Below are 23,822 nucleotides of genomic sequence, written 5' to 3'. Positions count from 1 at the left end.
GAAAACCCAAACCAAAACAAAGCAATATATTTCAAAAGTTGAAGTTTTATATTAAGCTAAAAGCTAAGATTTCGATTTTTTTCTACGACGTATCAATAGATATGACTTTTCAACACTTACTTATTTTGATTTATATATTTTACCCCTTGTTACAATGAACTTGGCAGCTGGTGTGACCCAGCATGTGTAAAGTATCGATTGACCTCACTCCAACGGCCAGCCATCATCAAACCCTTGTTCAGTCTCGAATTTCTGATAATTAATTTTTTTTTAAACTACGAGAACCATCGTGGGTACTCATGACCTTGTCTCAAAACTGGGCTTTTGCATCCGATATAACAAGATATTTGTTTAAATGCTTGGTTAACCATGTGTATATATGTATCACCACTCTATAAATTCAACACCTTAAACACAAATAGTCTTAAAGCCATAAAGGAGAGTTGAACGTTCAGGCAAAATGAATTTCAATTACTCGTGGTTATCTTTAAATTAGAATGGAAGTAATGCTCGGTATTAGCTTTCTCTTTACATCTTTGGCTGTGTTAGAATGTTTTGCAAAGAGTAACATCCGGGGCGTTGGAACAAGTTTCCCAAGTGAAGTATACAAATTATGGCAGCCTTCTTACGTAGTGAACAGGCTACCACATGCCGATCTGGAGCTTGTGTATGACGCTGTAGGTAGTGTTGAAGCAAAAGAGATTTTGTATAAAAATGTTGATGTTGAGTATGCAAGTGTTGAAAGTGTGATTTCAAAAAAAGAACTGAGCGAACATGGTGATTTAATTGAGTTTCCTGTCATTGCAGGGTAAGTTAAAACACTAAAAAAAAGCCACATATGATGCAAAATAACAACTATAATTTTTATTCATAACAGCATATTTAAATAGCGTGAAGAAGTTGCCCACTCATACGAAAACATTCTTTTCTGATTAATTGAAAAATCAAGAGCGCAATGTCAAATATATCTATTATATATTATTATTTAGTAAGCATTTTATATTTTCTATCAATTACTTATATTATTGGAAAATCTAGAAAAAAATGTTATCAATAAACATTTGTAGGAGTCATTTTCTTCTACTTTTTACAAATAACGGAATCTTATTTCTTTTTCTCTTTATTCAAAAAAAATATAATATTTGATTCTTCATTCGTTGAGCAAGAATTATTAATAACGTGGTCATGTAAGGTACAATATGCTTTAGGTTACATGACTTTAATATGTTATTGATAATGTTGTTCGGTATTCATATTTTTAAAAACAGTAATATTAAATAACTCTTAATTTGTATTTATTAAGAATGAAATCTTATTTCGCCGTATATCCTTTTTCAAATTAAACAAGACTTTGACCTTTTCGACAGAACGCAAATTTCACAAGAACTCTTGTACCTGTCCTTAAAAGGTCGCTCATTTGAACCGGTCTCATAAACTAAAAACTATAGCTATCAATGTATCAACATTTTATGTACAAATAGAGAACCGTGTCATCCGAAGACAATCCTTCCTGTGTCTGGAGCTTCCGCTTTTTTGTAAACAATATACATTGGCGTATAATTGACAATAACTCAAAGAGCAATAAATAAACAAGAGCATTACAAAATATCATGCCGTGGTGTCCAAAGAATTATAATGACTAAAGAATAAATATGCAACAAAATTTAGTCATTTGAAGGAATAGATTATTAAGTGTGTGATATAATCGCAATGATACATAGTATATCAGAAACAGTCTTTTCATTGTCTAGATCAAACGCAAACTTTTTACATTTTGTTTTCAAAGAAATGGCGGCAAACATGGCCCATCTTTTTTCTTTTTTTTTTTTTAAATAAAATCATTCATAATTCATTTTTTATACTTAAAGGACATATTGCATGTTTCTAAAGTATGGACATTTTACCATTTTTTGTCTTCCTTGTGTATCTAATAATTATTTCTAATAGTTTGTTAACGGTAGAAAAGCGGTAATTAGCCATAATATCAGTTTAAATAATAGCCCCGATCGTTTAAAAACACGTTAATTAGATAGCGTGTCACGTGGTACAGTGACGTCAAATGCGACCTTCTTCGAACAGCTGATTGTAAACAAATTGTAGGATTAGCATTATATCCTTTAAATCTTTGACATTTATTCACCATGTACGTTGTTTTTTTTTTACATGCTGACTAAATTAAAAGAATCTTATTATTTATTATCATAAAACAGATAATAAAAATAAGTATCTAGCAAAGTAAGATGCAATAAAAATGTAAACAATTATAACACATGGTTGAAATAATATGTAGAGGAGGTGATCAAACAAAATGTCCAAGGCATAAAAACGTGTATCTTAATCGGTGCTGTAAAATCTAAACAAAATCTTGCAATAATTACAAGTATCAGAAGATTTTCATGGTCCAAGGCACCTATTGATTATACTGGCTCATTGGTTTTATGGGTCAACATTGAGTAAACGTAACAAGGCTCATAAGGGGTAACTTATGTTATCTTAAGTTTATAGCGGATAACAATCTACACATATACCATGTTTGAGGGGTAGAATTTTAAAAACTTGGTTTTATGAGAATTAAATTGCCTGCTTTAAAGTATGTTTTTCTATTTAAATTTCAGGGCCGTTGCATTAGGGTATAATATGCAGCTAGAGGAACAACTTAGGCTTTCAATGGAGCAAATTGTAGGCATTTATAACGGTACTTACACCCACTGGAATGACACGGTATTCAAAGAAAACAATCCAAACATTACCTTTCCAAATGAAAAAATACTTGTTCTTGCAAGAGCCGACAAATCGGGATCGACTGATATTTTTACGCATGCGCTAGCGGAAGTAGATCCAAACTGGAACTCAACGTTCGGTTATTTCTCGGAAGGATTAAATGCAACGGGTCATCCATATAAATGGGACATAGATGTGATAAGTTACTATGGAATGCAAACAGATGGTATCAACGGTTTACTTTTATCATTCGAGTATTCAATAGGATATTTATCCATTGCCGACGTCCACGAGTGGGTTGTCCACACGGCGCTTGTTAAAAACGACGTCGGAGAGTACCTGTATCCAAATTACCAAACCGTTGCAAAGGCCATGGACTACTTTACTGCTCAGACAGCGGACCTCAATTTTCCAATTACTCACGCTTTGAGTTATGGGTCCTATCCCATTGCCGGTTTCACCCATTTTATTGTATATAAAACAAATATGACAGACTGCCTTGCAGCTAAAGAATTTGTTCGATATACTTACTGGGCACTGACGGATTCTGCCCCTCGCCACGAATGTGAAATACTTGGGTTTGCCCCTCTTAATTTTGATCTTACAAATCGTGTGAAAAGAGACGTTTTAGAGCAGATTTTTTGCAACGGTGAAAATATGTGGCAACTTGTCTTAGCAGATATTGAGAACGAGGGAAAAGTTGTTGACGATTCTTGGAAAACGACGGTCTCCATTGTCGTCCCGATAGTATTACTGGTAGTAGGTGTTATTGGGGGATATGTTTTGATTCAAAGAATTAGATATTATAGAATGACGCATAGCAATGATTGGCTTATCCCGATTGAAGATATTGTGTTTTACCAAGATACACATCACCACTCAAATTCAAGAACTTCGTCTATTTTCACCCGCTCTGCTCGGTCGTTGCAATCTGCACAACACTCCATGGGAAGAGCTGAGCTTGACGCGCTCATTGAAAAGGTGTTGCAGTGGCCTGGAAAATGGAATGGATTTGACATCGGAATAAGGTTGTTAGAAATACCGGCACTTCAAAATTTATCAAAACAGGTTAAACAAGAGATGCTTATAATCAAACACAAAATATCCCATCCCAATATTGTCAGGTTTTTTGGAATGACGTCCATAGATCAAGAAAAATATGTTATTGGAGAGTTTTGTCGTAAAGGTTCTCTTGCAGATGTATTACAGGACAACAAAATTACAATGACATGTGATTTTAAGCTGGCTTTAGCTCTTGACGTTTGTCAAGGAATGCTTTTTCTGCACGCACACCACTTCGTGCATGGAAATCTAAGAGCAAGTGTATGCTTTGTTGATAATAAATGGACCGTTAAAGTCGGAGATTGGGAATTCCTTCGGCTTCTGACCTTAGAAGATCACAATGCAGCGCATCTAGCACAAGATATTTACAATGATAATTTGACAAAACAAAATATCACAAGCAAAGATTTTTGGGTTGCACCAGAAATATTAAGAGCAAACTATAGATGTCATTATACATACCACTCAGATGTATATAGTTTTGCGATAGTTTTACAAGAAATATATTCTCAAGAGGAGCCTTACAGTGAACATCTGGGCACAGTAGCACCAGATGAAATTGTTCACGGGATATGCGCAAGTAATCTTAGGCCAAAAATTCAGTTGGATATTCCTGTGGCTGTAAGACAAGTTATGGAAATAGCTTGGACTGATAACCCCAACAGTCGACCATCTTTCGAGCAAATGCTTAAACTTTTGAAAAGAAACAATCCTCTGAGAAAATCTGTCATGGACAGCGTTATTCAGTCTATGGAAGATTACACTCAACATTTAGAAGAAGTTGTGGAAGACAAAACAACTGAGCTCGAAAACTCTAAACTACAATTGAACACTGTTATGTCAAGCATTATCCCAAGTCATATTATTAATGCAATAACACACGGACGATCACTTGATCAGAGAGACATGAAAACACTTGGCGTTGTTAGTCTAGAGATAATGAATAGGGATGAAGAGTACAAAGATATGAATTCAGCGGAAAAACTAAGAAAACTCAATAATGTTTGTTCATACATAGATCTTCTTGTGGAAAAATATTCGGCATTTCGATACAGCTCAACAGGGACCTCATTTACGATTGTAGTTGGAGTAGGCGATGATCAGGCAAATGAAAATGAGATTGCAAAAAGAACCGCCCATATGTGTGTTGACTTTCTGTCCAAGGAGCATTTAGAGGATTCGAGATGCACCATTGATGATCTTCGTGCTCTTCAGCTCAGTGTCGGGGCTCACGTTGGATCTACGTCCTTGGGTATAATAGAAACTGACACACCTCAGTTTGTTTTACTCAGCGATTTGCCCGAAATCGTTCGCAGTCTTTCAAGGTCGTGCGATTCAACCAAAATTCACATTACAAGAGAAATGGGCAACATGATAATTGGATTCAAGAATTTCTTCATTGAACGGTCAGGATTATTAATTGTTAAGGTAAATTTTGGTTTGTTTTTTTTTTCAATTTTTAAACAAATTAACTGATCTACCACATATTAGTTTAATGTTAACTAAAAAGCTGATGATTAAACAATACTATTTTCAGGGCATCGAATACGAGACTTGTTGGCTTGCAGGGCGCACAACCAAGTTCTCACTAGGTCTACCACCGAAAAGGGAAAAAAGACCGTTTTCATCAAACAGTAATCTCTCAGTACCCGCAAATGACAAATCTCCCGTGAGTACACCACCAATGGACAAAGTGAAAATGGTCAGCGAAACCCGTCAACTAGAAAATGGAAATGCAAAAATAAGTAATGGCAAGCCCAAGTTTGCAAATGATACTCAAATCATTGAAAATGGGACGCATAAAGTGATCAGCAATAAACCAAAAACCATGCACCCTAAAAGAAGGGTGACAAAACAACGAAGCGATGCACTCCCCGATGTGATAGAAGATTCTGTGGATGTACAGGATAGCCAATCAATGTAATTATAAAGACGTTAAAATGAATCATCATTCATACCTTTCGGTTTATTATTCATATTACGTTTATTTTATTACCATTATGATGATTACCAATTCGTATGAATTCCAAACTTTACAATAATGTTTGTTTTGCATTTGAATAATTCATTCGAGTACAATTGCATGTCGTTAAATTTGTCTTTAATAATCTCTGGAATCCATTTGATTTATATAGTTACATACTAGTTGTGAATATATGGCTGTGATATCCCCTGAAGTACATGTACTTGATTTCATTAACCCTATCCCATGAAAAACTGAATAGAACAAGTATCTCATTAATCTATTAATATAAAGGGAGTATTTGATTTTACGCATTTTAATTATGCTGCTGGATAAACATGTAAAGCGATATTTGACTCAAATATGAATTTTTTTTGTTATAGTTATATGGGTATGTATTGTTTATACTGAGTGTTATAGGCATACCTGTTCTATATAACCAATGCTATGTGTTGGAGTAGGAGTAGGTATTATAGTTTCTTGTACGGAGTTGTTAAGGTTTTAAAGTATGTGTCCTAGACCAAAATACTTGTTAGTTTTTATGTTATGTTAACAATGTACTGAACAACGAACCAGTGGAAAACGAGAAATCTTCATGTGTTCATCATCGAAACATCATTAAAGTTATCACTTTTTTAAAAATCTCGTTTGAGTAATCAATCTGCAAAATAAGTTTTTAATATTTTTAAAGCTAGTTTTAAAGCATATTTATGATAATAACAATCTAAGAAAGATTTCATCATCCTGTTTAAAGTAAATTGATTACATTAAGATGAATACTGCACAATTCAGTCACAGATCAACGTTGCGAGAGTAAACATGATTTTTAAGGTAAAAAGTACATGTATAATGTCATGAAATCGGTAATTTTTTAAAAAATACTTATTGAATTTCATAAAATGCTAACTAACCACTCTTAAGAATCAGAGGGGTTTAAACGATATAATTTTAAACAATCCAAATTAATATTGTAAATCAATTATAGGTCGGTTTATCTTTTAAAAAATTGTAATAATATATGTTAATTTATGGCAGTAGTTGACGTATTAATTACAATCAATGTGTATTCATCTAATATTACCGATTTTCTATTAATAGAGTTTGACTATGATATTTTAGATTATCTAAACTTCAATATAGTTTCTGTACCTAGTCAAAACGACAATATCACGGTTTTTATGGTGTTAATTTTGTGAAAACAAAGAAGTATTAATTTTTTTTAATCTATTTTGTTAAACATTGCGTCCTTTTTGAGGAATAAACAAGCAGAAATCGTTATCAGCGATACGTCATCACTGGTTGTTGCATATGACGTATGTTTGATAATTTTACACAAGAGGTTGTTCACTTGACTCCTAATGTAATGCAATAAAAATTTTAAGAAGATCTTGAATCTTTCATTTATAATACTTAGAACTCAGTTAAGGAGGCTTGGTAATCAACAAATTAACCATCAGATCTACCTTAATCTTCTCTAGAAATAATTTGGGAAGCTATAAACCATCGTTAAGTAAAAAAAAAATCCATATATTTTAGCTTTCAAAATTTGATTAATTTGCTATATCCTACTTGAGAGCTCTTCTATTAAGATTAATATACTCTTAAATGGCTACATGTATGACCATCCGGCTCTCCACAAAATGAAAGAAAACCGTGATATAAGACTTCTTTGTGTAGACGTTTCAAATAATTTAGGTTTTTCTTGCAAATGCTGTAAGCGCACGATCGACGGAATTCTCAATTGTTTTACTGTCTTGTCTTCTTTATTTTACATACATGTATTTGTTATTCATATTGATAGGTATGTTAATAATCAGAACAATAGCAGGAAAGCTTGTACATGTATTACTATTTGTGTAAACCTCTTGTTTAAATTGTTCTGTAAAATAAAATGTTTTTCAATGAACTGCAGTTTAAATTTCTTGATTATTAATGCAATACATGTGGGAGCGCAACAATATACAAGTTGACTCTAACAGACAATGAATATAATTCACTACTTTCTTTACAACACATGGATGATGGTTTTGGGATTCACGTCGAACGAGAAGTAAACCTTAACTGAGATTAAAAACAAAAATAGAGAAAATTTCACTCACTGATCAATGTATTGTGAAAACTAGTAGAGATAAAATATATATATAATTGACCGAGATTATTTGACTTGATTTGAAGCAGTTACTTCTTTAAATATACACATGCACCTGTAAGAGAACGTTGTAAAATAAGGTGGCCAATCATACTTAATTTTATTCTTATTTTTATGAAGTCCTGTTTAAATTCCGATTTAAAGATTACGTTTACTCAGGGTTTGAGATTCAAAAAAAATTTTTTACAAAGTTCAATATCTGAAGTCCAAAGTTGTTTTAAAAACACAAAATAACAACGTTTTTAAGAAATATCGATATTGATATCCATGATTTGTTTATTTGAGGAAGATATGCTCCGACAAAGGTAGATTAAAATTGAAACAGAGGAAATTCGGACTATTTTTTCATTTTCTTATTTTCTCTTACAAAACTTTCTGTTGCAGTGTAATTGCAAAAGTTAAGGATTTTATGTGTTTTTTCATACCATTTACATATTTTATGGTTGTATTTACTCGTCTATAAATGTATATCACTGGCTGACACGCGATTGGAAAAATCTTTAAAATACATAAAATCGATTCAAGATAAAATATCCCGAAATTTTGATCATTGACCTTATATAATGTTAATGACAACATAATACAGACAATAAAAATAGTTTTAGGCAATCAATGGTTTGGAGCTCCTTTTAGTCAGTTTTTTGTAAAACTCGATCAAAAATGGGTACAATTTTGGAAATTGATAGAGGAAATTCGGACTAAATTAAACTTAAAATATGAGCTTAAAACGATTCATTCAAATATAAAATTAGAAAAGCTATTCATATTTTATCATTTCCCAACCTACAAATTGTTTTATTATTTTTAATAGTTAAAAAATAAAGAAAACCTTGAAAATGGTGGACAATTTTGACAAAGTTTGACAATTTTTTCAGAAAACATTTAGAGGTCACTAGCAGAAAAAGTAGGTCATTGACCTAGTTATTTGAAAGTGAAAAATAGCACCACAATAATGGGGCTACAATGAACAATAAGTAGTTTTTCGTTCCTATTAGTGGATTTCTTTTCGCCCCTGAGTAAACGTAATCCTTAAGGAACTAAGGTCAAACTAAAGACAGCAAATGTCAGTTGAAACCCTATAAACTAAATAAGTGGTTTGCATTTTCTAAGAAAATAATGTTTTGCTAATAAAGTGTTAGAGTAAGAATATATATTTCACAAGGCCAGGAAGCAGAAATCTAAGTTGAGAGCAAATTCATATTTTAAATTCACTGAAATCAAACTATCCAAACAAAAGCTTACGGCTGGAATTTTAACTCATTCCAGAAATCTGATAAACAATAATTTCCTCACCGTTAATTACTTTTATTCCTTTGCTTTATTTGTTCTAGTATCTTTTATATGCCGTTCTTTACGCAATTTTGCGTTTTTTGAAATTGGACCTAAATTTGATAGCATAACTAGATATTAAAAAAGGAGTTTATAAAAAAAGTCGTGATTTTTTAGAAGTATTATCGATGTACGAGCGATAATTTGTAAAAGATTAACGGCGATTTCTCTTCACATATTCATCAACGATTTTCGTTTGGGGTGGATTTGCGCATGTGATTGACAAAAACGAGGTAACACGGCAGGTTTGTTGACAATTGTTGGATTCATTTAAGCAGGTGTTTGTTCTGTAAACAGAAAAATATCAGATATTGTCAGCTGCATTTTATGAGGATAGTTAAGTATAGCTATCGATGACAATCGATTGGAGCTCTTTTTGCAATTGACCATTGTTTTCATATCTTTAACAACATATAATTTAAAAACATAGACCCCTCTGGAGCCCCTCAAATGAAATATAAACAATTCAAAGACTTTAAATACTCAGGTGATAACTTTATTTTATTTATGTTTATCATATTCATAAAATATATATCGTATCATACACATTAACTTCTTTTCCTTGATGAGTAAATATCTTATTAAACAAAGAAAACACACGCCTCCGTGCGACTCATCTGTCTACCAAGAAGCTGTGAGCTACTTGTAAAACATGAAGTTTAACTCATTTCTAACACGCGTCAACCGCTCAAAGTGGTCTCAATATTGATTCTCATTTTACAAAGTTCTATGTCAAACTGTTTCTTTCTTTTTTCCCTCCTAACTGCCAACGGGCCGACCACGTTTTCGCGTCGACATCTTATGTACGTTCTAAAATTTGCTTTTCATATCATGCACTAATGAATTACTAAAAAAAATGGGCGTTTACTAACCGACCCGGTCAGAAAAAAATTAGAATTTATATTTAACACTTTAAAATGCGTTTGATTTAAACTGTATAATATGCAGAAAGTTGGTACCTTTTGTGGCTTAATGGAAAAACGGTGTTATAAAATTTTGATTTTAAAATAGCATATATACCTTTAAGTATTATACATTGTTTATAAAGCTACGGGAGGGCTATAAAAATACAGAATAACAGAATATAGAACTTTGTTTTCAATTTTGTTAACCAATGTTTCCTTTATATCTAACCTTAAGCATCCATTGTATGAGAAAAATCAATATACATAAATTAAATTATAATTTGTTGAAAATTTGGTAATTGATCCCGAAATATCGTTTTGATTAAAAAGCTAAATGGCTGTTAATCAATTAGCTTAGAAAAAGAAGTAAAGAATAAACTGACAGGTCAGAATTATTACCCGGATAGATGAGGCAAGGAAAAGGCGTTCTGTATTCAAATTAAACGGCCCGGATCAAGACAGTACAACTCTGGAAAAAAATTACCCAGCTTTAAATTTAGTTTCAAAGCATGGAAGCAAGGTGACAAAAAGCCATTACACGGAAAAGCCATGAATATAAGTTATTGAGAGCGGTTTGAAAAGAAGAAAGACGAATGTTGATCGTATGAAGACACTTCAAACTTCACATTTATATCCTTCATTTGTTACAGAAAAGTGATACTGATTAATTACAGAACATTTAAAATTGTAGCTTTATCATAAAGGTACTCAAGAAAGAATGAAATAATATAGAATAGAAGCTTACACAATCCAATCAGTAATAAATGGACGGAATGTAGTTACACACTATTTCATTTTATGGAGGGGCTTCAAACCAACACTTTGAAATGTTTAATATTACATAATTTAAATAATTCAAAACACACGTTTGTTGAAAGGTATGAAAAAATAATTTATCAGAAAACAAATACAAAGTTTTATATTATTAACTTTATTATTTCATTGATTTTTTTCTTTCTTGAATGAATTTAATTTATTGTTTCTATATGTAACAAATGTCTTCAAAAATTTTATGTTTAATGACAATGCAGCAGAGTATCAGAAAAGAACATCCCAAAACTAGACAATTAATCTTATAGAATCCGATGTAACATGATCAGAGAGCATAACGCACATATTAATTGATTTCTCTTGTATGGAAACTATTTTGTAAGTAATGTAATCTTCATCATTTTTGTTTTGTTTTGATGTATTTATAATCCATTTTAAAAGTCTAATGTTAATACATGTATCACCACTTTCAATATTTTTTCCTTGATCCATCTAAAACTGCAAGTAAAAGTGCAATTAAAAACTTCAGTCACGAGGGAGACGCGTCCTGTGAAGAAAATTCAGAGGAAAGTAAAAAGCAGTCTCAAGCAGTGTCAGGTGAAGATAAAAGTGTAATGAAAGAGGGTAGCAAAGTGCAAAACCGGAGAGCTGCAGTACTTTTTGCAAAAGCGTTCAGAACCAGCTTCAGTGTTTGCGTCAAAGAAATCAAAATCAGTGTTTTTAACCCAAAGCAGCAGGGTCTGAACATCTTCCTTATAGAAGCTTAGTTTTGGGAAGATATACAAGTCATTCAGTACACAGACGGAGAAAGTCTTGTGATCGACAAAAGAAAGTTATGCAGAAACGGAAGTTGCGCAAAGTCGTGTCAACTTACACCAAGGATTACATGCACGTGCAAATTTTGGAAGAGAAAGAGTTTTAATATATGGAATAAAAGACGTTGGTTGGTGTTCAGTGCTTTTGGAACACTGTGTTTAGTTATACAGATATATAAAATATTTTTATCAAAAGTGTTTGTTTGTTTATTTAATATGCGGGTCACATTTATGTTTTCGAGGCGTTGGTAATGTAATAAGAATTCCTTTGATTGTGTATATAAAGCAATCAGGGTCAATCAAATACTATCCCTTGGGTGTGGTAAACTTTCTCAAACGTTTTGATGAACCTGCGATGAGTCAGCAGAATTGATGAAGAGCATATATAGGAAGCGCGTCTGTGCATCGGGGTTAGACTGCTGGTAGACGCAGTGGAGAAAAGACCTATTTCAGAGAACAAAGAGGTACTATTGATACATTAAATCACAACACATAGTCCGGAGGCATAAGCTCGAGTAAAGCGTTCGAACTAGATTTAGAAACAGGTCTGAAACAGTGGTTTCGAGCATGTGGCTGAGATACAGGGATAACTTGATTAAGGAAACTTATATTTCGAATCAGTTAAAAATAGTTATTGTGTGTGATTCAATTTAATTAATACTGTTTAGGAGTTCAATAATTTAGGAACGTTGAAGAAAACTTCTTTATCAGTGTTTTGAACCCAAACACGTTATAATGCTGGTATTAAACATGAACAAAACGACATGAAAAATATTGACAATTAAGGGTATTGTTTACTCAGGGTTTGAGTTTTCGAATTCGGATTGTTATAAAGTTCAATGAGTAAAATTTGTTCTAAACACAAAAAGTATCTGTGAAATGAATTATTATTGAAATAACATTCGATATTTCTACTATATTATGGAAGTATTCCAAAACAAAAATAGACTTTTAGCCAAACAGAGGAAATTCAGACTAAATTTTGCAGATTTTGTTTTCTGCTAAATCATTTTTGGAAGTACTCTAATATTAAAAGTTAAGATTTTATATTTTAGTCTATATAATTTTGCATTTCTGGTAGTTTTACCTCATTTATTCATTATAATAACCGTATGGCATGAATTTAAAAAATATTGAAATATGCTAAAAAACGAGAAAAGACACCATATCTCAAAATTTTGATCATTGACCTCATATAAATTATATGCCAACAGACCAAGATCAATATAAGTAGTTTAATACTATAAATGTTTTTGTATTATCATCATTCAATTTTTTGTAAAATTGGATAAAAAATGGGTAGGAATTTGAAAAGTGATAGAGGAAATTCGGACTGGAATATTTATAAAATTTAGGAAGGAAAACTTTTTTTTTTTTTTTTTTTTTTTTTTTTTTTTTTTTTTTTGGATGAAGTGTTTATTAGAAAGCCAACTGCTTCTACATACATCACGTACATACATCAGAAATTTTCAAGAACACAAAGTATGTTTAAGAAAGCAACGAAAACAATTACATCAATAATGCATATATATAATGAACGTTTACTAAGAGAGAAAAAAAAATACATATTGAGCACCTTTTTTATTGAGAGAGAGAGAGAGAGAAAGAGAGAGAGAGGGGGAGAGAGAGAGAGAGAGAGAGAGAGAGAGAGAGAGAGAGAGAGAGAGAGAGAGCACTTAGAGTGAGTTAATCACAGGGGTCCAAATTTCCCAGTCTGTATTGAACTTATCCATTTCACTTCTTTCTTTTGCACAGAATTGGAATACTTTATATAACTGTTTTAAATCATTCATAAGGGCATTTACTGTTAATTGGTTTTTCTGGCATCTACTTCTGTATATGTATTTTTTTATCAATATGAGTACAATATTGAACGCTTTTGACTTCACATCATCTAAGACACCAAGAATAAAAGTTTTATTATCAAGGACTATTCTAATTCCTTTAGAGTTGCAAACTCTAACAAATTCTGCTAATAAATGTTGTACCCTTGGACATTCCCATAATAAGTGATATATTGTTTCCTCAGCATCTTCACAAAAGGTACATAGATTAGTATCCACTTTACCAATTTTATACATAAAACTGTTTGTAGTTAATATATAATGGTTTATTCTGTACTGCAACCATTGAAATTTAGAGTCTGAGGTAATAATAAAAGGTAAATGAAATATTGAAATCCATTGTTTTTCTGTAAAAACAAAATGTCTACTCCATTTTTCTTTTCCCACTGGTGTTACATTTGTCTGATTTAATATATCATACATTGGCTTTGAACCTTTTTTTGTTAATACAAAGGTTTTAATATTAAATGGTATAAAAGGTTTGAAAACTTCATGCTTTGTATGTATTTAGTGTCACTGCCATTCATAAATTGTATTTCATTTTCAAAAGTGTTGAGCAATTTGTATTATTTTCACAATTAAGAAAATCTCAATCATAGTGTAAAATTTTAAGTGATTTTCCTTTAATTTTCCAAAAATATACAATGGCCATTAACTAAAAAAGTAGGTCATTGACCTACTTTTTTGAAAATGAAAAATAACACTACAATAAAAGGTCTATAACACACAATAGTTGAATTTTCATTATCATCAGTGGAATTTTTTTCCATTCTGAGTAAACGTCATCCTTAACTAAATTATAGAATTTTCTTGGTAAGATAAACAGCATTTAGTGTATTTGGGTCAAAACTTCTATGAAATCAAAATGTCTCGCAGTTTGCTGTTAGTAGCCGGATACACGTGGGCCTCTAATGAAAACTAGATGCTCAAAAAATACCCATCAGATATATCTTAACATTTAAAAGCTAATGATTTACATTTTTGATTTCTAAAAATAAACTATATTATTTAACAAAAAGAATGTTCGCCAAATATTGGAGGTTTAAAATTTACCTTTTTTATGTTTTTAACATAAGTTTTTGTTTAAATGAGATTATTATACTTGAATTATGGTCACGACCTTCCAATCGCCAAAACAAAAAAGGTACATCCAATGGTTATGTTCCTGTATTTTAAAATGGCCAAAACAATTTTTTTACATTCCACATATTTTTGCGTGTAAAGTGTGTTGAAAGCTACGCCAATTATAATACAAAAACACACACAGGGATGTCAAAGGTTAAAATGACGACTTTTATTATGACATCACAAACGTTGAACGCTGTAAAATACAACGTCACAGGCTAAAATCAAAGTTCACGCTTGCGGCTGTTACAGTCGCTCGTCCATTAATATGAACTAACCCTTAGGATAAAATAGGAAATTTAAGGTATAAATCGCATTTGCAGACAAAGCAAGAAGTTAAAAAATATAAATATAAGCTTTAAATCATTATTTTTTTTAAAAAAGATACAGTCTTATAACTGCAGCGATGTGTGCATACGAGATTTTCATAACGAGCGTTACTCAATTTGTATGCACACACCGCTGCAGCTATGAGACTTCAAAAAATTATGATTTAATGCTTAAGAAAACACTCAGATGTAAAAAAAAAATGTCTTTCATTTTGATCAAATCTTTAAAACATTCTACTAATGAATTTAGTGCGACATGATTTTCTATTTGAATCACAGTAAAGCATGGGGGTTTATATGGAAAATGACTAAAGTGAAAAAATAAAGATTCTTATGTTTATGAATTTGTCACAAGTTTTAAAACAAACTCGCAAGACAGTGTTATTAATTTTATCATTATAATTTGACATTATGATAAGCAAATACATAGTTTAATAATCGAAAAATTAGGTATTAAAAAGACATACTTAAAATGTTAAATAGAAATCACAAGGAATTTTTTCTTGTTGCAACAAATCACCGAAAAAAATTAATAGATACAAATGCGGCTCTTCGTATCTTTGCAAATTTGAAATTAGATGACACTGTGGCAAACAAGGGACGATGAATTTCAAAGCACCAAAGCATTTTTTATGCATATGTGTTTGGACATATTCGTGAACTGAAGTACAATATCTAGATTAAGTGTATATATATTCTGATGTTAGCATTGGAAATCTGCGACCTTCAGTGTCCCGTGGATATACTTTGCCTTTTCACGGTGCATGAGCAAATACTCGAGCGTCATCATGCGTTTTGAATAGATACATGTATATTATTGTAAGATTAAATGTAACATTTTAAAGGGGCATTGTCACGATTTTGGTCAAAAATTACTTTTTCAATTTTAATGTTTAAAATGCTTCAGTAAGGCATTTTTAATAGGCAACAAAAATTTGAGTGTCATTTGTTGAGTTATAAGCGAGTTACAGAGCTTACAATTCCTCGCTATGTAAACAAAGCTTTTGTTTACATTTTGAACGTTGAAGTGAAAATTCCAGTTTTAGACCTAAAATGAATGTTTTAATCGTTAGGAACTGCTTATTTATGCTTAAAATGAAAAAGAATATAGACAAATTATCTTGATATAAAAGATATTTTACTGGTATATTGAACCTATGTAAATAAAAACAGGGCACGAGCCTTGTTTACATGACGAACAATTGTGAGCCCTGTATCTTGCTTATAACTCATCTACGGGCACCCAAATTCCATTTGATCATTAGAAATGCATTCATAAACCATTGTTAATAATAAAAAACAGAAAAATAAAATATGACCAAAATCGTGACCATGCCCCTTTAACTTACATAACCAATCTGATATGTACTTATGAAAAATAATCGTTTAATTATATCTATTTGTTAGTATTAAATAAATTTTCTTGACAAAGTTTCTAGCACTATATCTGGAACTTTATAACATGTTGATGTGGCTGTTCCATGTATGTTTCATATCCAACGCTTTGAGCGTACATGCACATGTATATAATAGCTTTAAAGCGACAATACACAATACTTCATACAATTAAACATCAATATCAATATAAATATAAGCATTCAATGCTTAATTGATTTGAACAAGCAAAGTATCAACAATTTGCAGGTAAGTGGACACGGAGATTTCCTCCTTATCATACATTTTAGCACTTAATCAATTTGTGTCTTATTTCATTGTATTTGGGAGTTTTTACCACTATGAAAAATTTTGTTTCAATAAATACATTAACATATATAAAATAAACTCATTCATTAATATTTGCATCCACCTAGAGTGCAGGTGACTACACCCTGGAGGACATTTATGACACTCCCTGATGCCCTCCTTGAGAATACAACACTGGACGCTGTCTCATAAAAGAAGGATACAAAAAAAGAACTATTCCAAAGAAGATGGATGAATAAGGCGTGTAAGATGCCTATATGAGGATAGATAAGGTACTATAAAATTAAAATATAAACATTCTGATTGTTTTTTTTCCTAAAATTATTGAAAACAATGTATATTTATCAAATATCGATTTATAACCCTTGAATGTGTTAAATATTTGGAAAAGTGTAAAGGAAATCAAACCGATTTCAATTAACAAAAAACGTGGAGGAATGATCCACTATACTTCAAAATTGTCATTTTGTATCTTAACAATCTGTCTCATTCCCCATCTTCTTTTCAAGTAAATTTTACTAATATGGCCAGTACAGCTATAAATTGATATTCAAGTGGCCGAATCAAACCATTTTTTCCAGAGATTTACAAAGAAGGTGGAATACCAAGAAGTAGCTGCGGGAGTCTACACATGTTGACATGGAACCTTTTTCTCTGGCAAAAATTCTTGGTATAGAAATATACAGATCAGCGAGAAATGCAACTCGCCAAATGCAACCACAGGCTGTTGGAGTTATGGACCTTTGAATGTCAGTTGGTACAGTACTTTTGAGCCAACACTAAAGGAAACAAAATGCTGCCCGACACCTAAGCCTGGAAATTGCATAATTATATAAGTATATGGATTTCTACAAACCATTATCCAAACAAAGAGTATGCTTGCGTTTAACATCAAAGATATTTAGATTTTGCTTACTAGTAACTTGACAGAAACGTAGATGAAACATTTAATAATAAATTCATTTTATCACCTACAACCACTTTCCATGCATTCCATTCTTAAACATGCAATTATGCCCTCCTACCTAACAAACCTAATAACTTCCTACATCGCTGTTCTTCATTTAAAATTAATATTCATGATTGGACCTTACTTTTTTAATGTCAAAACTATCAGAAAAACCAATACCTGCTAAAAAGCAAGTACTCCAAAAAGACAAATAAATTCTTAATTTAAATCAGAGATTATCAAAATCTTAACCTCCTGGGTCTGAAATTCTTATTTAATAATGTGGTAAATTTTTTTTATCAACATAGAACTCACTGTGAGAAGTCTGACTTAACACACTGAATAAAGTCCCAGTGAAATGAATTTCAGGCCATGTGTTTTATATGTAGCTAGAAAACAACGGAAAAATCAGCTATAACTCAAACTTTTTACAAAAATTGCATTTATGTCATGAATTATATAGATGAGGAAAAAAATTATTATAGAGAAAATCAACACCTTGTCGTGTATGAAAATTGAGATATATTTTAAAGGTATGTATTTTAGTGCTATGGGCATACCCCGGAGCATCAGCATACAAAAATTGTGTAATAAAAAGATTATCTAAATTAAAGTTAAAGCCTTTAAAAGTATATGTGGCGTATTTTTTCATGCTAAGAAATATTTGATTGAATAATTTATTTAACTATCTATACTTATAAATTAAGGCAGTTTGCAAATAAACTACAAAATGCTTGCACCAGAGTACTTGCTTACACCTTTGGTATTTCAACACGTTAGATGATGTCCGTAAAGTATATTTGAATTTAAACTGATAAGTTATTACTGTGAAATTAATCAAAAACCTACTTTCATTTTCGATAAACAAGCCCAAAATAGCAAAAATGAGAGTAAGGTGGTGGACACGCTTTGGTGGATCAAAGTCAGGGATAGTTTGCATCAAAATATATGCTTGCCATGAAATAATATCGAATGATTACGTAAACAGTGAATATATTTATTAGGAACTTACCTGAGTTACACATAGAAGTTAAGATTTGACAAAGGTTGAATAATTGAAATAAGGCAATTCGTTTCTTGAGTGAGCGATTTGGTTTTAATGGATAGAAGTTAGCGAAGCGCGACCTCTAGCGAAAGAATTGAATAGAACTTTTCAGAACGGGGTAACCAAGAACGCGGTTTGGCGAAAAGTGTAGGACGGGTTACCCTCCCCAATATATTTTTCAAAACAGTCTTTTATCTGAACTTCACATTTTGGACAGGAATAAAAAATATTGGTGAAATTTAACCTAAATACCAAAATTTGGACATATAACGCCCTAAATACCAACTCACTGGTTAAAAAAAGCATTGTAATCATTTTCCACTCAACTGCAACAAAAAGATTTAAGGCCAGGTTCATGTATATATCATCTAATTCAGTTTCAATTTTTCATCCCTTTTCTAAGTATCCAGCTATGCAGTGTGGTTTTTTTTAAATTTCAGTTTTAAAGAATATTTTAAAGAAACTATAAAAAAAAAATTCAGACACAATATAATACGGAAAAAAGATGATTCAACATTATTGCATTATGTCACTCATTCGTTAAGTGTTAATTCCCGCGCTCGCGCGGGTTATCATCTAGTCTTATATAAAGATATATTTTCACAATAAATTACGCAGTTTACATCAATTGGGTTAAAAAGATATAGAAATTAATAAATATTTTTTATCATTATTGTGGAGTCCACAATAAATAGAGCATTGAATAAACCCCGCCTTAAATCGGTCACGTGATACAACGCTCAGTCTATCACAACAGCAATGGCGACGACGATAAAGATAGGTACACTGTTAAGTTTGACAGATTTGGCAAAGAAAGAAAAAAGAGACAGACTGACAAGGATGGGAACAAAGGGAAGATTGTCATCGGAGACCATGTAGATTGATGGAATAGGAAATAAAGTCGAATTAAACTTAAGTTATTATCATGAAGTTGTAGGGGTTTTGCTAGTCAGGTTCGTAGGTGCTCCATGTGTTCAATATCTTTACTTTATAAGTTATAAACCACAAGTGGATTTTCGTGTAGAGGAATTTTTGAATAAAGAATAAATACACACTCTCAGTACATGCATCCATCAGGGAGAGGGGGTATTCACTCATTTTACCGTGTCATTGATGCAAAAATCGTGTTTCATCTTTATTATACATAATTAGCAACTTATATTGGTCTACATTAATGAATTACGGAATAAAAATGCTTCGGGCATCATCTGATATTAACATTATCTAATTTAAGACATGAAAAACGTGATTCTAATTTGTAAACAAACTGTTCTTCCGTCGTGTTTTCAATACTAGGTATTCCCGCACTCATGCGCAGTGGCGTTACAAATGGCGGATCACATTAATATTCATCAGACGTATAGCAAAGTTTAGAGACAAATAACTAAAGAAAGAACATGTTTTAAGGGCCTAGAGTTTGAGAAACGTCTAGTTACAAGAAGCATGATGTATATTTTTACACAAACTCATGTCAGAAAGGACTAAGTGCGGTTTTATGCAATTTTTGCCCCCCTAAATCAGAGTTTTAGAAAGAGCTTTAAAAGAAGGTGAAAGATAGTTAAAATCATATTGGAAATAAAGGTGTAAAAGGTTATCACCACAGTGACGTCATAATGTAGAAATGACGTCATGAATATTGCATTATTTTGATAAATTGATGTTTTGAAGCAAAATATGGGTGTTTTCCGATGGTTTTTCGACTGGGAAACATCGAGCGCAGGCTTGCTCAAGTACCATATTTTAGTATAATGTGTATAAATATCTGAAGAAAAACATATGTTAAAATCGCACTTGAGCAGACCTGCGCTCTATACTTCCGAATGCAAAATATAGAGCAAAAATGAGAATATTTTCATTTGTTTGCAAATTTGCGGGAATTGGGCCATTTAGGTGACGTCATAGATACACAGCGAATGAGCAATGATGACTAAAATCATTATTAAAGTTATAGACATCCTCTATACAATGATTTGTGAAGATTTTATTTTCATACGATACTATTTAAAAATTGGTTGAAATCGGGGGCAGATATTTGACCATACCGCACATAGTCCTTTTACTCCAAATACGCCACATATACCTTTAAGGCAGTCCACAGGCACCTGACGTATAATTTTCTCTCATTAAAAATATATACCCTCTACCTAAAATACACCCGTGTGTATTATAAAGAATAAAGTTTTATTATGAGAAAAATATAGGGTCTGGACCAGTCATGTAGCACTTTGTAATGAAAAGAAAATATATTAAAAACAGATATTATACAATGAACTGGACAGAATGTGCTATTAGAGATAAACTTATGTCGTGTTGTGGATTGTTTTAAACATGAAATCTTTTTTCAATATTTACAATAAACATATAAAATTGTTTGGCACATCATTAGCAGCCAAGCTGTAAAATATTATTTGGAATACTTTTAATCACCAAAAGTCACCATTTTACCTGTCGTTTGGCTTTAGAGGGCTAATGACGGTGTTTGAATGACTTTCAGATGCAAGTTGAGTAGCAACATCAGTTGTGAAACATCTGAAAATTTGGTATCAAATATTACCACAGAATTTAAGGTAATCAGATTATTACTCATAAAGTTTGTTACTGACTCTTTACAGAAAATTGTGGGGTCAGTTAAGTCCATAGAATGCGAGACGGAGCAGTCAGTAGCAAACCTAATAAGTGTTTTGTTTTGTCGAGGACCTAAAGTTTGATATGTAAAAAAAAAAGATAATATATAACAATTAAATTCATAGCTTAATTCTCTAATTTGTTTACCTTCCTCGTCAGTCGTCTGTGCAAACCTTCGTGCCATTGTATGATCGTAATATTACATCACGGGAAAAGGGGCGATCACTCTAAATATTTGGGGCCTTAAAAATTAAAGGTATGGTTGAACGTTTGTGTAAAAAATAAGCTCACGTTCGCCATGTTGCCGTATAAATTTTGACGCTTGCCGTGTAAAGAAATTTATATGGCAATCACGTGACGCGATTCATCCAATGACGTCGAGACATTCTAGTCTGAGGCAAAACAATAACAATAAAGGTACATGTATTTTTTTAAAGTCTTATCTAATATATTTGCCGATCTACGCCCATTTTACTCGAGTTTAGCTGTCTGTAACTTCTATTAAAAACAGGAAGCCACAGTTCCTTACGTGTTAAAAAGTTGGAGTTTACGACGCACAGAAAATATTCTCCAGTTCTAAAGATTTTTGTACAAATATTCGATTCCAAAAATGCCTCGGACATTTTACAACATATCATATATCAGTGTTTTTTCCGCGTCATGTTTTATTCGCGACAATCTTCGATCAGTAGATCATGTACCATTACATAAACTAGTTGATTGGGACCAATTTAATTAGAAATTAAGGGTAAAATATCTAAATTTTAATTCTTAATTTTTAATGAAAACTGACAAACAGGATTTCTGCAATGTAGAATAATTACCAATAACTAGACACGATCTCGTTGCGAGCAACGAGTGGGTCTTCCGTTTGATTATGAATAAATAATAGGATTAAATTAAAATGTTGACATTTGGTACGAGTTACTATATTAAGTTCCTTTTAAACTAATTTTTTGGACCTACAATGCAAAATTGAGATTTCCGGAAAAGGTCATTTTTATAATGCAATATCTCTGCAATGCGTTGTCCGATTTTAAAAAACAGTACAAAAATGTAACTTTATCAAATATTTTTTCTACAGCTTTTTTTATATGGAGGTCTAGCTAATTGGTGCAATATTGAAACTCGAAGGACACAATATCAAAACCCATATATTTTAAGTTTATTGAAAATTAATTTGCATTTGCAAGGTTTAACAGTAGACCTGCTCTGATAGGATATATGCTTAATCAAAATTTCACTTAACATACAAAATAGAAGATGATTTAAAAAAAAAATAGCTAAGGACTGATGCCTAACCTTTACAGAAGATGTTTGAATGGAGGTCAATAACAGTAGCGGATTATATACTTTGGTTAATGAAAACACGAAAATCATATTCTTTTGTTCATTGTTTTTTGTGCTAGGTCTTGCTGACAAATTCATCGTTTTCATTAAACAAATACTAATTTATGTTCACAAAAAATTTTCAATAGGTAAGGGTGGAGAAAAAAATAGGCAGGTTAAAAGGGGGGTGGCACCTGTATTTTACTTGGCAATTAGTCTCTTTTCAAATATCCATTTATATAAGATTTTCATGCTAACTGACCCGTATCCTTTTTGTAGACGGATTAAAATTGATCATAGTAGCAAACAATTTGTGTAACCCCTCAAATCATTTCATCATGATATATAATTAATGTATAATAAGAAATAAAACGATGTTTAAAACATTTTATAATTATATATTTCTTAAATTTTGGCACTTTTAGTAATTCAAATTAAATAGATAACGATTTAATATTGAAACCATTTCGAGATAGATGGAGAATGTGGTGTGACTTACATCAGGTGCTAGGGAAGGATCACCCAAACAAGAAAAAAAAACAACTGTCGACTCTTAAAAGAACTACAGCTCAACCCAAAATTTCAATTTTTCATTTGGTATCCACAAGCATTCTTTGTTAAAAATTTACTTATGTCCAGACAAAGCTCCTCTGTATGTATCATTAGTTTTCTCAGTTAATACATGTACAGCTTACTCCACTTATATTGAAATCGCTTATTTTGAAATTCCGCTTATTTTGAAAAAAAAATAAATTCCCAGTTTTTGCCTCTCATTTTCTTTGCATTGATTTAACGGATATAATGAAATCGGCTATTTTGAAATATCGCTTATTTTGAAGCCACTGATCGGTCCCCATAGGTGATAATTAGATGCTTTCATAACGGTTACATGTATATTGAAGTACTCTGTCGTCACGGTTGGTGACTGTAATTATGCCAGACTGCCCGGTTAATGATATACAAAGGTGTTAATTGATAAGTTCTCATCATGTGTGTTTTTATACTTCTTTTAAAAAGTAAAATTTATTCACTGTTGAATTTTTTGTTTTTACATATACGGATGTATTGAAGTTAGACGTAATATGGAAACCCCACGGAAAAGAAAAACCTTATCTTCGGACACTAAATACGAACTACATGTAGTTATGGCTATTGAT

The 23,822-nt window shown here is 31.8% G+C and overlaps 1 protein-coding gene across 2 annotated transcripts in view; it reads left to right on the top strand.

Annotated features, from left to right (window-relative positions):
* Positions 1-7,652, top strand: part of LOC128190838 (guanylate cyclase 2G-like) — a 34,824-nt gene extending 27,172 nt beyond the window's left edge. The window contains exons 1-3 of one of the 2 annotated variants that reach the window (XM_052863050.1): positions 449-677; positions 2,616-5,211; positions 5,321-7,652. In XM_052863050.1, the coding sequence (XP_052719010.1) occupies positions 649-677; positions 2,616-5,211; positions 5,321-5,707 (3,012 nt within the window). In that variant the 5' untranslated portion in view covers positions 449-648 and the 3' untranslated portion in view covers positions 5,708-7,652. Of the gene's footprint in view, positions 1-448; positions 678-2,615; positions 5,212-5,320 lie in introns of those variants that run through there. The other variant, XM_052863049.1, reaches the window with a different exon arrangement.
* Positions 7,653-23,822: the final 16,170 nt, after the last annotated feature.

Source organism: Crassostrea angulata, chromosome 6, assembly GCF_025612915.1.
Source record: "Crassostrea angulata isolate pt1a10 chromosome 6, ASM2561291v2, whole genome shotgun sequence".
NCBI lineage: Eukaryota > Metazoa > Mollusca > Bivalvia > Ostreida > Ostreidae > Magallana > Magallana angulata.
Note: the sequence above shows the minus strand (reverse complement) of the source record. Positions and strands in the feature narration are given on the sequence as shown.